Here is a 17,217-nt window from a genome sequence, read left to right on the forward strand (position 1 = left end):
GACAGACTGGTCGAGTCTGGCCTTTGTGTAAACGGAAAGACTGTGAAAACAAATGAAAAGTCTTTGAATGACAATATCTTAAGCACTCGTCAAAGGAGTCAATAACCAGATTTGAAAGATAGCACATGGAGATGCAATCGGTTTGGCTTTGTCCATTTGCTTTACTGCTGTAAAAACAAGAACCAACCCTCTCTGTTTTGGATTCCTTGGGTGGTATCACACCACCACACAAACTGAAAACAAAATTGTGTAACCCAAAGTCAAAAATGATGTTATTTTGAGTGAAGACATTTACGTTGCGTTTGAATTAACATATACAGCATGACAAATCACTAATCCCATTTTGGAACATGGAACACAATGCCTATCAGGTATAACATGTAGGACTGCATGGGCCTGAGATGACTTTAGAAGGACACAAAATCAATTAAGTCATCATCCCCACACTAACCAAGATCTATCCCCATCAGAATGTGTGGAGACCAGATCTAAGACCAATATCCAGCTGTTTAGTTCAAGTTCAAGTATTTTATTGTCAGGTACACAGAACAACTCAAGGTCAGACTGGGCACTGAAATTCTTAAGACAAGACAACGCAAGCACCTGGCATAACATAACATAACAAATAAGTACACAGAACATAATTTACATCTATGCTAAGCTTAAATAAGTAAAACTTCATAAATATACAGATGACAATAAATAATACACTTTACTAACCCTAAATACTAAAACGTCCTAAATATAAAGATAACAATAAATAATACACTATACTAACCCTAAATACACATAAAACCTATTACAACCCTATAACCTATTCTAACCGAGGTGGAGTACAGTGAGTGTAATAGTGCAAAATTACATATAGTGCAACCAGCAGCTGAAAGCCTGATGGCGAAGTACAGTGAAGTACAGTAGTGCAGTGTTTATAAAAAGTGTAACCATGGGATAGTCATTGCATACAAACTCAAACAAAACTAAACATGATTGGCCTTTCATGGTTCATCAATCATATACACATTACTGAAATATGGTGCACAAACACTTCTTAAACCCTATTTATTTCCTCTGGGCCGATGCACCCAGTGCCCTAAGATCATTATTACATAAGCCACACAGAGCCAGAGACATACACACACACTCCCATTTCAGCTTTCATGAGCAGCAGTGAGGCTTGTCCCAGGAAAGGTCATCCACCTCATCCTCATTGTCTTCCATTCCATTTACCCTTCATCTCATCATTTTCCTTCCCACTCCACTGTGAGGTGGAAAGGGAGATAATGGCAGCCTTGACGTGCCCTATCTGCCTCTCAGAATCCCTGAATGCTGACACCTCACAATGGGCCTCCAATTATAGGGTGCATGGAACTGCATGGCTTCTCCGCGGCTTTTGAAGTGGACTGTGTACTTCTGCTCAGGTAGACTACACCGAACCTTCAAAAAATTTATGGCTCGTTCAGAACCATTAATTTGAAAGCTGCTTTAAGGTGTCTGAGTCAGTCGGGTGCATGCAGACTGCAGCGCTGTCCCCTGGTATGGAGCTACTGTGTAGCCCACCTTGAGCTAATGAGTGTGTTTGTTCGTTGTGGTCTTTTGTTATAGAAATGTATGGATAGTATTTCTCCAGACAGTCACAATCTTCTTTCTGAGTTACAGTGAAGTGTTTGAAACACAAATGAGATATGATCAATGTAAACACATAAACTCATTTTCCCCAGGGAAATATCTTCTCCTCTAGGTTCATGGATGTTTTCCTCTCGTCGTTCATTTGTTCAGTTTTAACTCATTACTGTTGTATCAGATGATGGAGGACCAGTCTGGGAAAAAGACCATGTATCATTTCCATCACTATCCCTAAGTGTTTGTTCACCGTATGGATTCATTTAACATTTTGCTAATGTGTTTGCCATCTAGAAGAGAAGAAACCTGAAGTGTACAATATTCACATATCCGACGTGTCGTGGGACAGTTTCCTCGTGTCCTGGCAGGCCGAGGAGGGGGCTTTTGAGGGCTTTGTGGTAGAGCTCATTGATGCAGAAGCAGGGGCCGAATGGCAGAACCATACCTTGTCTGCCAATGCCCGCAGTTTGGGCATCGTAGGCCTCACCCCCAGCACCTGGTACAAGGCCAGTCTGTATGGGGCTTACAGGGGAGGCCTTCTAGAGCCCATGTCTGCAGAAACCATCACAGGTATCCCACACTCTTGGAGGCCCCAAACTCTTGTGTTATCCTCTCTTCCTCTCTGCTCTTTCTCACTCTACCTGATGGGGGTCATTTCAACCTGGTCTCTACATGCTGTACACATCACCATGCAGTAGCCATATATTACTGAGCCATGTTGAAACCAGCAGAAACGTTTCTTTTAGCATTAGAAGATCTTACCTGTCTTAGTTCATTGCTATACAGCCTCTGGGATTGATTTCAATGACAAAAAGAACCGCATAATTTACCTACAAACTGTACGTCCTACTTACCCATTGTGGAAGCCAAATGCAGTCCCACCCAGACCAATCCCATTCAGTTCCTCTGAGAGGCGTGGATCTTCCATCCTGTCAGTACTTGTCATGACTCCAGCTCCACCTGGACCTTTCTCTGATCCTTCAACACCCATCTTGTAATTTGGCTTGTAAACTGAAGCCAAACAGGTGCACTCTTTTATCCACCCAAGGTGCCAATCATAGTCATTATCAATGCTTTACATTCTGAGAATTACAATGTATTGACAGAATAATTAAGCTTTTACACAGGGAGTCTCTCATTATGTATTTTTTAGTCAGTTAAAATATGGATAGTAGAATGTATACAGTAGGTTCAATAAGTGTGGAGTTTGACAGCAACACATTCACACTGTCAATGTGAGACGCTGACCATTTTTGTCAGTAGTGTTTTAAAACCACCTGTTTTGGCATCTTAGGGTGTCAGCAAACCCAGGTTCTGCATTACTCACTACAGTAATACCTGCAATTGTAAGCCAGTTAGTGCCTTGATAACACCCACTCTCCCTATACTCTCTCAAACTCACTCACTCTCTCTCTCTCTCTCTCACACACACACACACACCCCTCCACACACACTATATTTTAGTTCTTTGTCTTTTGGGAACAAGCAAGTATGTCATGTCAGACAAGAATCTATTCTTTTTTTTTGTTTTATCCTGTCAAAGATTCATAGATAACATTTTAAAACATCTCACATTCAGTACAACATCATAACTTTCCTTCCGAAGATAAACTGACTGAGAAAACGTGTGGGATTGACAGAAGAAAAAAAAGCCTGGGGCTTTTTTTTAACTTTCTGTGAGGGCTCTTTTCTGTATGCATGCCCATTTCCTCAGCCCTCAACTGCTTCTCATTCTCATGCTGGCATTGCTACTCTGGCCTGGCTTTGGGATGCCAGGGGCTTGCTGGGGCCCCAATGCAGAATATGGCATACACTCAAGTCTGCCCATTGTCTGCATGCTAATGGCTAAAGGGCTAAGGAGGCCAGCTCCACATTTACATTAGGACCACTCAGTCCATAAAACACTATAAATTATCCATACAAGCACTACATGTAAGGGATGCAAAAAAGAATACTTCTGTTCTTCTCTACGTAATGAGGCCTGGAGTACCTAGGTATTGTCAAGTCAGTTGCCTAGTAAATGGATCGGGTGAGCTTTAAAAAAAAAACACACACACAATGGTAAGATGGAATGGGTAAAGTCTTACAGTCTTGTAAAGCCAGATGGAGCCTTTTAGACACTGAAAAGGTTAGCTCCGTTTTAATGTAGATCAACACAAGCTGTTCCTGCTCCAAGTTATTGAAGACCCCATTGCCTTAGACTGGAAGACAGGAATTGTTACTGCTTGCGGGCAGACCCCCATTCAGCAAGGTTAGCTGGCGCCTCATACCTCTTCCAATAACAGGCACCCCTTTGTGAGTGTGGATAGCGTTCCCTGAAGTCTGGCTCTGTGGAGGGGCGGGGAGAGAGAGAAGGGGGTGTCAGTGGATAGAATACGCCAGCTACCTCGAAGGCCCCCATGCCTGCTATCCCTCCCTTGCTAACAGTCCAGCCAGAGCAACCTGCCTGGGTAATGAAGAGTGACAGCTCCCCAGGATTTGTCTGCTCCGCTTTCCATTTCCACCTTTTCGTCTCGCAACAAATGCCTTGTGTCTTTCCTGTCACCCCAAATCCCCAAATAAAAGAACTTAGCCCAAGTTCAGAACCTTTTGACCTTTTTTCACGTTGGGTGTCATGTTTTAATTTGTTTTGTCTTTGGGCTTACTCCGGCTGTGATGAAAGAGCCCACTAAAAGGGTACATCTCTTTATCAGCTACTTTTAAAAGCACTCTAGTCCATCTCTTCTTCTGCATGGATGTTCTCCATTAAGTGTGTGTAGCTAATTGGCTGCCATGTGGTGTGCAAGGAGTTCGGACACCTCCTCTGCTGTAGTGCACTTCCTCCAGCAGCTGTAGGCTCCTGCTGTCTGAAACTATCCTCCTCCTCTTCTTCCTTCCCAGCCATTATTAGCTACTGGTAATGACTGCATAACATGGGCAGCTTTACATGTACCATGCACACAGACTCATCTCTGCACTCAGCAATTGAATCAATTAAGGGAGTAAACATGATCTATATTCAATCCAGTTACATAACTGCCATTGGTATACTATAAGCTCAAGGTTCATGATCAATTTGCTCTGGTTGGCACTGGTTATAAGTGATGAATACTCTTAATGTTATGGACTATTTACTTCTATTTAACATCCACACAAGCTATTTTTAGCTGACACATTGAACAACCCAAATTTCCCAGTGTGAGGATCAAAACGTGTTATCTATCAGCTGTGCAACATTACTAACATATACATATACCATTTCCTGAAACCAACCTCTTTCCTTAGAATGAGTTAGAGTCGTTCCTCTTGTTTGATAGGGCTTGACATCAAGAAATTGTTCTCTAGTAATCTCCTCCATGTCTTCTGTAATCTTGATCAAAATCTTCAAGTGCTCTTGAGCTCCTCAGAGCAGGATACCATATGTTCCCCTGTCACCCAGAGGCTGAACCAGAGGTGGAAGAACTTCTAGTCTCCGACATCACACCAGAGAGCTTTAGGCTGACCTGGGCTGCAGAAGAAGATGTCTTTGATACATTTGTCCTCATGGTCCGGGACTCAGCCAACCTCGCTCAAGTACAGGAGGTGGTTATAGCGGGCGAGGAGAGAAGCACAGTTATTACCGAGCTCTCTGAGGATACCGAATACCAAGTTGAGATCTCTGGGCTCATTTTGGAACGACGCTCCAAAACTGTGTCGGAGTTGGCACGAACAGGTATATTGTATTGCAGTTGGGTAACGTCTCACTGGCCACAGTGGCCTATCTGGTTAAAACCAGACATTTTTATGAATTACTTAAATTTTGTGTTGTGTTTTCTACTTTTGTTAAGTGTTAACAGCATGTAATTTGTGTCAGTCTTCCAACTACCAACGATTATCTGCAACATTGCAGCTCTTGTTGTTCACTAACCCAATAATCACATCATAACGATATTGTCTAAGGCATTGAAGGCAGCCATCTGGTCAAATCAAAAGGATTATCTTTCGGAATTAAGTTTAATTAAGCCCTTTAAATGGAGGGTCCCTGGTTTGTCATGAATGTGATTAAGAACCACCCTGGTTGCCTTGCGTGCCTCTTGTCAGCAGATGTGTGTGATCTCCCTCTCTCTCTCTCCTGCTTTCTCTCTCTCTCTCTCTCTCTCTCTCTCTCTCTCTCTCTCTCTCTCTCTCTCTCTCTCTCTCTCTCTCTCTCTCTCTCTATCTCTCTATCTCTCTCGCCTCTGTCTCCCCCTCCTCTCTCTTTCCCTCTCCGTTGGGGTATGTGTCTCATCATGGTCCTGTCTGCTCTGTGTCCTGTCATTGTCCCGTGTGTTAGCCCTCCTGAATGGCTCCAGTGGATACAGTCAACAAGCCATCTCATCTAAAACCAACGCCAGTATCTGACAACACGCTTTCTCTGTCTGCGTAAACAAACACTCAAATTGGGATGGTAATGCCCTTCAAGGCTGTCCAGAGAGAGCCGCTCAGGAGATTTATTCATCTCTTCATTTTGTTATTTTCCCAGTTTGTTGCTATCGGTGCTCACCTATACAATGTTGTCTTTGTCTATCCAGCACTTGGGTGTCTCTCTTCTTTTCAAAAGCGAGACTTGTCTTCGTGTGAAATGAATTGGTGTCTGTGGCCGCCCCCCTGTTTTCCCCCCAGGGGGATATGGCTTTACTCTTGGGTTCGATGGCGCATGTTTCACTTTTGTGTGCCTGAAATGGGGGCAAGTTAATCTCCCTGGGTCTGTCACGCAAGATACTGTGGCTCAGTGTTGGTGACAGTCGACGGAGGTCCTGGACTCCTCCAGACGTTTAGTTTCAGCCTGTCTCCCTCTTCACTCTCTAACCAAATGGGTTTTGTTGATGTCACTAAAATAACATTTGTCCATGCTTGTCCAATACATGTTTTGCCTGATGGTCTTTAAAAAAGCTTCACATTGAAGCTCATTTAAAGGAAAAAATGTATTTTCTCCCTTCTTTGGCATATCATTGTATTCTGTGTCTTATTTTTTGATAAAGCTTCAATCACAGATTCTCTACCTGTTTGTTGTCAACTGTATCTGTTTGCTATTCTGTGCCAGGCCTTGGCTCTCCAAAGGGTATCCGTTTCTCGGATGTCACTGATACCTCTGCCACAGTTCACTGGACAGTGCCCAGAGCCCGAGTAGACAACTACCGTGTCACCTACGTGCCCATTCAGGGAGGTGAGTGCCAGTCATTTCCTACACAGGCTGGTTATTACACCAGAACACAGATTTATTTCAAATTAATGTTTTATTTTCATAAAGGTAGTCTGATTAGGTTTTTTATGTTGTATTATCTTTTGGGTAAATCTGTTCAACGCAATGCTAGTCCACATATAGTCTCAGTCTGCCCCCTGGTGGCAATAGTGCATAACTCGATTTAAAGTCCAGGGTGAAAGTGATCCCTGCATTTAGTCTGCAGATTACTTCAACTGATTCAAAACATTAATTGTGATATGCTGATCAAACTGAATGTGACATCACATGTGTATTTTTTATTGTGTGTGTGTGTGTGTTCAGGAAGTCCAAAGACTCTGACGGTGGATGGAGCCGATGCCCAGACAGTCCTGCCCAACCTGATCCCGGGTGTCACGTACCAGGTCACCGTCATTGCTGTCAAGGGTCAAAAGGAGAGCCAGCCAACCTCAGACAGTGTCACCACAGGTGAGACTGCGAGTCCCAAACCAACAGGCACGCACCCTATTATCTTATCTTGTATCTCATGACTGTGACATTGAGCTTAGTTTCCAATCATTGAACGTTTACCATGCTGGCTATTGAGGCTGATTTTTTAATGCCTGTGCAAGTATGGATGTCTCTTCCCTCTTTACAACAGCATTCAACAGTCATGCTTGTCGGATGCTGTTTGATGTGGTTTTGTGTTTGCGTGTGATTTACAGCTCTGGACAAGCCTCGTGGCCTGACGGCAGTCAACATCACAGACAGTGAGGCTCTGCTTCTATGGCAACCTGCCATCGCTACTGTAGATGGCTACGTCATATCCTACAGCGCAGACACTGGTAAGGTTACAACACACACGCATTCACCCACACAATGTAAAACCTGATAAGTTGAAGGTGCAGTTTACTCAATTGATCCAGTTCTTCAACTCGCAAAGTTGTAGGCAATACATTTCATCAAACCAGTTTGCCGGCACATTCAAGCATTCAAACGGATCCATAAACACATACAAATACATCCATGCATGGGATAGTGACACAGACTTACACACAGAGGAATGAGTGGCAGCTCTTCCATCTGGTTGGACTAAACGTGATGAAGGATTAAAAGAGGGAAGACATTATGTATAACATTGCGTGTGTTCACATTCACTCCATGTTTTTCGAGGGTGGGGGGAAATCTGCTGTGAGTAAGTCTACAGATTGATGTAATCTGCTTATCTTGAGCATGCTGATCTATGCTTGCTGTGTGTGTCTGTGTGTGTGTGTGTGTCTGTGTGTATGTGTGTGCTTGCATTTTGCAGTGGCCCCAGTGATGGAGAGAGTGTCGGGCAACATTGTGGAGTTTGAGATGAGCTCCCTCACCCCCGCCACACACTACACAGTCAAGATATATGCAGTCAGGGATGCTGCCAAGAGTGCTGCTACCACAACTGAGTTCACCACTGGTAAGTGTGGGCTGGTGTCAACATTAACAAGAACGCTCAGTCAGCATAAGAAAGAAGCTAGTATCAAATAAACTAACACATTCATAATTCAATGTGATAATAAATTATTATTACATTAAATTATTATGAAATAATGCCTAACTACTAAAGACGTGTTTAAACACACAATTCAACTCCAACTCTCAAAAGCCGTTGTTGGTGTATCTTCTCTGCTGGGTGCCTCCTGACCTCCCTCTGACCCCCGTCTATGGCTCTGCTCCAGATGTGGACGCCCCCCAGGACCTGGCAGCCAGCAACGTCCAGACGGAGAGCGCCATGCTGAGCTGGAGGGCCCCACGGGCCGACATCACAGGCTACATCCTCAGCTTTGAGTCCGTCGACGGCACTGTCAGGGTGAGAGTGTCAGAGGGGTCAGGGGTTGACCGTGAAGGGGTAGAGGAGGAATCAAGGTCCTAACATACAGTAGAATAGTATTGTTGGTATCTTCCACATGTTTTTCGACCAGTATGTACTGCTGAATCTGCAGCAGACACATTTCGAAGAGTTCAACCCCAGGAGTGTTTGTATGGCTCCATCTCATGAGAGTAAATAAACATTTAACGATCAAAATGGACATTGGTGTTAAATTAACTTTCAAAAACTAGTTTCAGTAATTGTTTTTTTGTACACTTGTTAAATATTTTGTATTTCCTGTATTTACCGATGTATTTTGTATATTCTAACTGATCTGTCTAGAAAGTGTTACTGCCACTTTAACAGTGCATTTTCTACTTTACTCCTCTCTACTCAATCTCACTCTACTCTACTTTCTTTTACTCTACTCTGCTAGGAGGTGGTATTGAGCCCAACAGCCACCTCGTACAACATGGCCCAGCTGCACGCCTCCACCGAGTACACAGTTCGCCTGCAGGCCATCGCCGGGCCCAAGAGAAGCCGCCTCGTTAACACTGTGTTCACCACCAGTGAGTCCAGCAGAGCCCAGTCCTTATATCAACCCCCTACTGGGACGATCTCTACTCATCTCCTCTTAGTCAAGCAGATGTTGTTGCTCCTTAACTAATCCTGTGTTTGTGTGTGTTTGCGTGCATGTGTGTTTTTGTTTGTTTTTTTGTGTGCGTGTGTTTGCCCGTAGTTGGTGTGCTATACAGACACCCCAGGGACTGCTCCCAGGCCTTGCTGAATGGGGACAATGTCTCAGGTCTGTACACTATCTACCTGGGAGGAGATGAGGGCCAGCCCATACAGGTCTACTGTGACATGACCACCGATGGAGGTGGATGGATAGTAAGTTAGTTGCTAATGTCAAGAGCTAAGCTTCCAAAGCTCTTTGGTATATCATTTTCATAACGGTAAGAGTTCTGAATTGACATTTGTAATGAAGGACTAACATAGTTTACTTTGCCAGGTGTTTGTGAGGCGTCAGAGTGGAAAACTTGAGTTTTTCCGTAACTGGAAGAACTACACTTCAGGCTTCGGAGACATGAATGACGAATTCTGGCTTGGTAAATTCTGACAAATATTCCAAAATGTGCAAATATCAGAGCAAACAGTTTCTCCACATTGTCACGTTGAAACAGTTAATTCAATCCCAGAATGGTGCTTCTGTCCCAACTTTACTTTATGAATGACTACAATACATATACTATAAGATTTTAGTAATTGTTTGCAAGTTTAACAATTTGCCACGATTTATGTCCAGGTCTGTCCAACCTGCACAAGATTACAGCAGGTGGTCAATATGAGTTGCGTGTGGATCTCAGGGACAAGGGAGAGGTGGCATATGCCCAGTATGACAAGTTCTCCATCTCTGAACCCCGCACACGCTACAAGGTGCACGTTGGAGGCTACAGTGGTACTGCTGGTAAGCCCGGTTCACCAGCATTGTACAATGAACACAGCAAGGTTCAATAGTGGAGTAAAAAAGTTTGCTTCCAGTTAATTGAATTATGGAAATGCTTGTTGAGAACTTCAAGCATTTAGTATCTGTCAGTAATGTCTATCTTTATCCTTACCCTCTCGATACTTCTCTCTGTCCACCCCTGCAGGTGATTCTATGACGTACCACCATGGCCGTCCGTTCTCAACCTATGACCATGATAATGACATTGCTGTTACCAACTGTGCCCTGTCCTACAAGGGTGCCTTCTGGTATAAGAACTGCCATCGCGTCAACCTTATGGGACGATATGGAGACAATAGTCACAGCAAGGTAAGTTCAAATAAAAATCATATACAAGCTCTGCTACATGCATATTAAGGCTTGAGAGCAATATTTTAAAAAAACTACGATCTTTGAATATTTATGCATTTTGGTTACTATGTATTGATTTTATTCTGCAATAATTTTTGTTATTCCCAGGGTGTGAACTGGTTCCACTGGAAAGGCCATGAGCATTCCATTGAGTTTGCCGAGATGAAAATCAGGCCGTCCAACTTCAGAAACTTTGAGGGAAGGAGGAAACGATCATGAACCACCTGGTCCTGTCCACCTCACCCCTCCCTCCCACCTCCATGACCCCCACCTATGTCCTCTGCCCCTGCTGAATCCACCCCAACACCCTGCAGCTACCAAAGTCACTGCCAAGGGCCCTGTCTTCTCAACCTACACCCCTCCACCTGCTCAGTCACTGATAGAAGCACAAATACACTACAAAAACGAAATGTTAAATTACAAACCCCACAGTCCCACTCCTTCCTGGTTGTGTGCAGTAGAAGTACTGTCTATGCCAAATTTGATGTGGATACATGGACTTGTATGCCACAAACCGAGCCCACACATGGATTCAACATACACCAAAGAGAGCACACTCTATAACACCCAAGTATGCTTGTTCCATTTTTTGCTCCTCACTCTCACTTCACAGCGTTAATGGAGGGGTGTATATGAGTATGATTTGGGGCTACCATGTAACATGTAGAGGACTGACGGTGTCTGTAACTGTACTACAGTTTGTCCCGTCTGGCCACAGTCATCCATAGGGTCATTGCAGAGAGGGCATGCTGTTTACATGTAGTCTTGTCTAGTGTCAGGGCCTCTTCACTAATACAAGTAACCTCTAAATTGGATTATACACACAATTTTCTTTAAAGGAATACTTTGCTTTGAGCACACACAATCATCTTAATTCAAATATACTAGTATAAAAGACAATTATAGGGTTAGGGCTAATCCTAAACCTCTTCAGGATCCTCTTATTCAGACGTCTATGTTATGTGAAGAGTCTCTAGTGTCATTTATTTGCCCTTGTGCAACATGCTCATTCCATCTCCCCTCTTTCCTTCTCACTGTTTCACCTCCAAGTCACTATAGCAGATCAAAAATGTCATCTGACATTATATATGGGCATGAACAAAATACACATTAGGGAAATCATTTGCTGCATTCTGTGCACACAATTATGAAGTTTCCATGGATTGTGTGGGCCCTGAAGGCACTGTGCAATTGTCTCACACATGTACTGTGTATCTGGGCTACTTTAAAGTTACCATGCATTTAGACCCAGGACAGATAGGAAAAAAGTTAATTTTCTTCTTTGTTTGTCTTCCTTTAGAAATTCCAAGGCAGGACCTATTATTCAATATATTAAGAAATGGATGCTTACATTTTTGCAAAATGTGAATACATATATGGAACAAGTCAGAATGGAATATTGATTTAAGTTCAAGGAAAACAAATGATGGATGTTCAAGATTTTCCATTCTTGTTGACATACAGTAGGTATGTTTTGTTAAGAAACACTTTGGGCAGACCAAAAGTAGAGAAGTTGTTTTTCCTCCCACTCCATCTGTTTAGACAGAGGACTAAACCACTGACCCCTATGGAATACCTGTGTAAATTAATGATTTTTGGTTTGTTTTCAATTATTTGTGTTTGTTTATAACTGCGTGAACTACAGGTGTTTCTCTGTAACCGGTATTACAATAAAAACAAATTTGTTTAAAATGCAGGTTTACAATGCCATATTTTATGCTTTAAAATCCTGGCCTTAATTGTATTTATTTTTTTACGTGTGTTGTAGGACAGTGTTTCCCAACCATTTTTCAGTCATGGGACCCTTATAAAAGTTTCTACATTTTGTGGCACCCCCCACCCTGAGCTGAGCATGCCCACTAATGTCAGTCAACTCGTCCAGCTGCAAGGAATATTTGTTGAAGGACTTTTACATTAAGGCCAAGGTCAAGGTAGCTTTATTTCGTACCCGTAGGTAAAATAGTTTTACAGATAAATAGAATTTTGTTGTCCAGAAAAAAACACATACATGACACAACAAATATACCGGTTGATAACATCATGACAGGCTGCACCAAACACTTGTATATCCCTTCTTGTATTTAACTAACTATTGCACACTAAAACATCTCTACTCTTAATATTATTAAAACCTCAATTGCTGCAGGAACAAACGTATTCCTGTAGCGTTTTGTTTTCTATCTCTGGACCACAAACCGGCAACCTGAGGGAAGTAACTGAAACCCGTTGCTTAAGGGATGCAGCTCATCACATGCAATAATTCTTGCCTTCCTGTACAACTGAGTTGTATAAATGTATTCTAGAGTCCCACTGACACCTTCAGTTTCGCCAATGCTCATATCCGGACCAAATTAATTAACTAACTAAACTTAATTGAATAAAAATATTTTTGAAGAAAGGGTTTTATTCCGCCTCTTCACAAACAGAAAGATTAATTACGTTTAATTATAAATAAAGTAAATTAAGAAAACAGCGCTTAATCGGCCGTAACTGACGTCAACTCAGAAAACCCTATGAGCAAACCACGAAAAGCTTCACAGAGCCTCCCCGACTGGAAGCGGCTACTCTCGCCGGTCGTTTCATGCAGCCGCAGTCCATGTCGAACGCACCTGGTCGTGCAATGTCTATGACGTCATTGACATTTTACATGTATTCATTTAGCATACGCTTTTATCCAAAGCGACTTCCAAGAGATTTTAAAAGCCTTTTTAGAACAGAAAGGTACGGTGGCCGACATGTGCAAACGCGCGGTAAACAAAGAAAACACATGCATATAGACAAAACACAAGCAAATTAAGAAAACATCTTCATTTATTTGACAACACATGCGTAGCATTCAGCAAATGCGCTGAAAATACACACAACACAACCAAATACATAAACACGCTGCAAATACGCGTTGCAAAAACGAAAGCACGCAAACCAAAAACGCTGCAGTAGCCTACATAAACGCGTTGCAAAAACGAAAGCACGCAAACCAAAAATGCTGCATCCAGTTTTCACAACGAAAGTTTTCCAGGCCTCTAGGGGGAGATCCAAGTGGAACATCTTGATTTTCGGCCCCATGGAGCGAGAGAGAAAGAGAGCATATGAAAAGTTTGGACCACCATTAAAGTAAGTCTTTTGAAAAACTGTAAAAGAGGAGGGGCACATGTAAAAATGAATAGCCTACTTATCTTTTTAGTTCGCCTCTTTATTTCGATTTAGGTCCCCTTATTCAAAACAAACTTCTCATCTGCCCTCTCTGGTTCGAAAACCACACTCTTCCACTTAGCGCTCCCTCTAGATGCCTGGAGCACTTCCGTTGTGTGATCTGGATGCAGCTTTTTTCTGTTTGCATTTGTTTTCGGGGTTTGCGTGCTTTCCTTTTTGCAGCGCGTTTCTATATTTGCAGCGTGTTTATGTATTTGGTTCTGTTGTGTGTATTTGCAGCGCGTTTCTATATTTGCAGCGCGTTTGCTGAATGCTGCGCATGTGTTGTCAAATTCATCAAGATGTTTTCTTAATTTGCTTGTGTTTTGTCAATTTGCTTGTGCTTTGTCTATTTGCAGCGCGTTTGCACCGTAGAAAGGCAACTTAAAAAAATACTTAAAAAATACACACTGCTGGGTGTTTTTTTTTTGCCTCCCCTTTGAAATTCAGAATTCAAATTACTAGACAAAAAATTATATCCTGAGACAAGTGGATTTTGAGGCTCTATAGATCTCCATTCATTCTGCACTCGCTCGTTAGTGCCCTCATATGGAACTACAGTGGAACTGCAACCAGAACCCGGAAGTTTACCGAGAGTGGCAGTTCTCCTCATATTCGACATTCTCTGCCCCCGGTCTCCCCAACTTCCAGGAAGAAGAAAAACAAAAAATGTAGTTTACAATTGCCGACGGCAAAACTAACATTAGTATCGGCGGCATTGCTTGCAATTAATCAGTAGGCCTATATTCAATATCATGAAATACATTTCCTTTTTATGAACACACAATGTTCCTTCTCCTTATTTATTATACCGTGTGTGAATTGCACAATGTTTCTTCTTGCGCAGATTATGAAAATGAGGTAAGGACTTTTGAACAGTGCGTCGTTTTGCGGAAGTAACTCATTCGACCTGTTAACGTGCAATTGTCACATTGGATACTGCGGTGCTACTACACAAATGCTGTTTATATTTAGCCTGGGAGTGACTGCCCTCTGTAAGACCATAGCCTAACAGGTGAACACTGTGAAAAGCCGTTTTTTCTTCAAGCTTATATTGTTAGTTTTCTTGGTTTCTCCGCGTCAGAACTATTCGGACAATTCAAGAAAAATATTCTATTGAATTAACTACTCTAGATTTGGAATTTTTATATAATATCATTTTGAAATGAATAAATCTTTAAGGTTAGTGAAGTTTCTCATCATTGCAGTAGTCCTAACCTTCTCTGGAAAGATATTGTTGAGCAAAGTCACTCCTTCCAGAAGACGTGACTCCACAACACTTCCCATATCGCAGGAGCTTTACCGGGTAATATCTCCAGAAACGTATCACTATGTGTTCAACCAGTCTCATGTATGCATGGAAAGAAGTCCCTTCCTGGTGCTAATTGTTCCGGTAGCACCAGGAGACAGGGATTCAAGGGATGCTATTAGAAAAACATGGGGATCAAAGACTTTGATACCAAACATGGATATTCTCACTATGTTTTTCCTTGGTATGCCCAAGGAAGGCCTCAGGTCCAACATTCAGGCGAGCCTGAGGAAGGAAAGCCAGGAACATGCAGACATAATTCAAATGGACTTCCTAGACAGCTACCAGAACCTGACAATCAAAACCATGATGGTCATGAACTGGCTGGCCACACACTGTCAGACAGCCTCATACGCCATGAAGGTTGACACAGACATATTTGTCAATGTGTTCTACCTTGTCAATCACATGCTGCTGGACTCTCCTAGACATGAATTCATCACAGGGTCAGTCATTACTGATGGCCGCCCTCGGAGAAATAAGAAGAGTAAGTGGTATCTATCAGAGGATATCTACCCAGAGGAAACATTCCCTCCTTATGTCTCTGGTGCTGGCTATGTCTTCTCCATGGACCTGGCCAAGAAGATATCCCGGGCTTCCAGGTTTGTTAAGATGATCCCCTTGGAGGATGTCTATGTGGGCTTGTGTCTACGTGTGGCTGGTGTGCGACTTGTGTACTCTCAAAGTTATTTGAGCCTGAAAAACCTGTTTGAAATCCGTCGTTTGGAATATAATAGGTGCACCTACGCCACACGTGTCATTGTCACTGGCTTTAAGCCTCAGGAATTGCTTCACATTTGGCATGACTTTCATAAAGGGCATCTCACCTGCTGATGTTGAATCCATAAGTAGTCTTTTGAATTGAGAAAAACACTTGCGTATGCCTTCACAATGTACAAGAATGTTTCAAGTTGCAGACTATATTCTTTTGCTATTTTCCTCTTGCCTTTAATAATATTTGCACAATAAGCTGAATGGGAAATTTTACATGTAAGAAGATACTTAAAATTAGCAGAGTAAATAATGAATAATAAACTACATCTTAATTATACATTACTTTGATACCAGATTAAGAAAAGTTCATTTGTAGCTTGGCAAGTCATTATATAGGCTACTGTATGTTTAGATCAAGCCTGCTTTCATGGTAGTTTCATGTAGTTACACTTGATAAACAGGTGATGGCATAATATAACCACTTATTCCTGTAACTGAATGTGACAAGGAAGAGAACTAAGCATGGCAAAAGAGTGATGTCAGAATCAGCTTGTCTGGCTGGATGTCAAAATCATACTCAGGTCTGGTCAAATATAGCCATTGAGGGTTTATTTAGCACTTTTCAAGTAACTCATGAAATGTTTGTTCTGTAAAGTGTGTGTGTGTGTTAGGAGTATTGGGGGGGGGGGGGTCCTCTGATGCTCTGTAATTGCAAGGTGTCTGTCATCAAAGCTTCTCTCACAGCAATCTCAGTACCAATGAGTGGTGTCAGAAATTGGCAGGTGATTCATGAACACTAGACACCTCAGTCTCAACAGATGGCTGACACTCAGACTGTGAGACCAGCCATAGCTGACAGTGACTGACGAGAAGTACAAGTCTTTATGATGACTTGTTTTCCTGTGTGAGAACCCCTACCCCTTATTGTTATATTTCTTGTGTCCTCTGTTGTCCTTGGGGGGTCAGCTGGCTGAGCGGTTAGTGCATCAGCCATTAATCGGAAGATTGCCGGTTTGATTCCTGGCTGAGTCAAAAGACGTTGTGTCTTTGGGCAAGGCATTTCACCCTACTTGCCTCAGGGGGAATGTCCCTGTATTTACTGTGAGTCGCTCTGGATAAGAGCGTCTACTAAATGTAAATGTAGCTACTTGTTTTTGAGTCTACACAAATTAGGCAATATTCGTCCCTCCCATCACTGGACCGTTCTTTAATTACGTACGATGCCACTTTTATCTCACAATGAAATGTTCGAGCCTATTTATTGTCGAGTTGCAAAAACTTTTGTTTCAACACTTTGATACAACAAAACTATGTTCATGTATTGGTGTTGATGCTGAGAATAAGGAACAGGTCGTACTGAATTAGTCTCCGTTGCCAATAACATCCAAGGTGCATAAAAAGCACGACAGTTGCAGAACTGTTTTATTTCGACACCCTGAAACAACAAAAGTATGTTCATATTCAAATTACATACCAGGAGTAGGCTACAATTAAACAACAAAACTCAATGTAATTGCAAC

General features: G+C 42.4%; 2 protein-coding genes across 5 annotated transcripts in view; both read left to right on the top strand.

Moving 5' to 3' along the window:
* The window catches only part of tncb (tenascin Cb), a 30,916-nt gene extending 18,742 nt beyond the window's left edge, over positions 1-12,174 (top strand). For 2 of the 4 annotated variants that reach the window (XM_084690396.1, XM_084690397.1), the window contains exons 11-23: positions 1,915-2,190; positions 5,039-5,311; positions 6,662-6,784; positions 7,124-7,267; positions 7,504-7,623; positions 8,088-8,231; positions 8,494-8,624; positions 9,061-9,193; positions 9,364-9,515; positions 9,637-9,733; positions 9,931-10,092; positions 10,277-10,440; positions 10,591-12,174. In XM_084690396.1, the coding sequence (XP_084546522.1) occupies positions 1,915-2,190; positions 5,039-5,311; positions 6,662-6,784; positions 7,124-7,267; positions 7,504-7,623; positions 8,088-8,231; positions 8,494-8,624; positions 9,061-9,193; positions 9,364-9,515; positions 9,637-9,733; positions 9,931-10,092; positions 10,277-10,440; positions 10,591-10,701 (2,030 nt within the window). In that variant the 3' untranslated portion in view covers positions 10,702-12,174. The remainder of the gene's footprint in view (positions 1-1,914; positions 2,191-5,038; positions 5,312-6,661; positions 6,785-7,123; positions 7,268-7,503; positions 7,624-8,087; positions 8,232-8,493; positions 8,625-9,060; positions 9,194-9,363; positions 9,516-9,636; positions 9,734-9,930; positions 10,093-10,276; positions 10,441-10,590) is intronic. The other 2 variants (XM_084690398.1, XM_084690399.1) reach the window with 2 other exon arrangements.
* A 2,397-nt stretch (positions 12,175-14,571) lies between these two features.
* LOC146232682 (beta-1,3-galactosyltransferase 2-like) lies at positions 14,572-16,231 on the top strand. Its single transcript, XM_084690717.1, has one exon. The coding sequence runs from the start codon at positions 14,840-14,842 to the stop codon at positions 15,815-15,817; it is 978 nt and encodes a 325-aa protein (XP_084546843.1). The 5' UTR covers positions 14,572-14,839; the 3' UTR covers positions 15,818-16,231.
* Positions 16,232-17,217: the final 986 nt, after the last annotated feature.

Source organism: Hypomesus nipponensis, chromosome 24 (assembly GCF_054491055.1).
Source record: "Hypomesus nipponensis isolate SF chromosome 24, ASM5449105v1, whole genome shotgun sequence".
In the NCBI taxonomy this organism is placed as follows: domain Eukaryota; kingdom Metazoa; phylum Chordata; class Actinopteri; order Osmeriformes; family Osmeridae; genus Hypomesus; species Hypomesus nipponensis.

Excerpts from the sequence above, each read along its gene's own strand:
- LOC146232682 (XM_084690717.1), top strand. The coding sequence starts at position 14,840 with ATGAATAAATCTTTAAGGTTAGTGAAGTTTCTCATCATTGCAGTAGTC.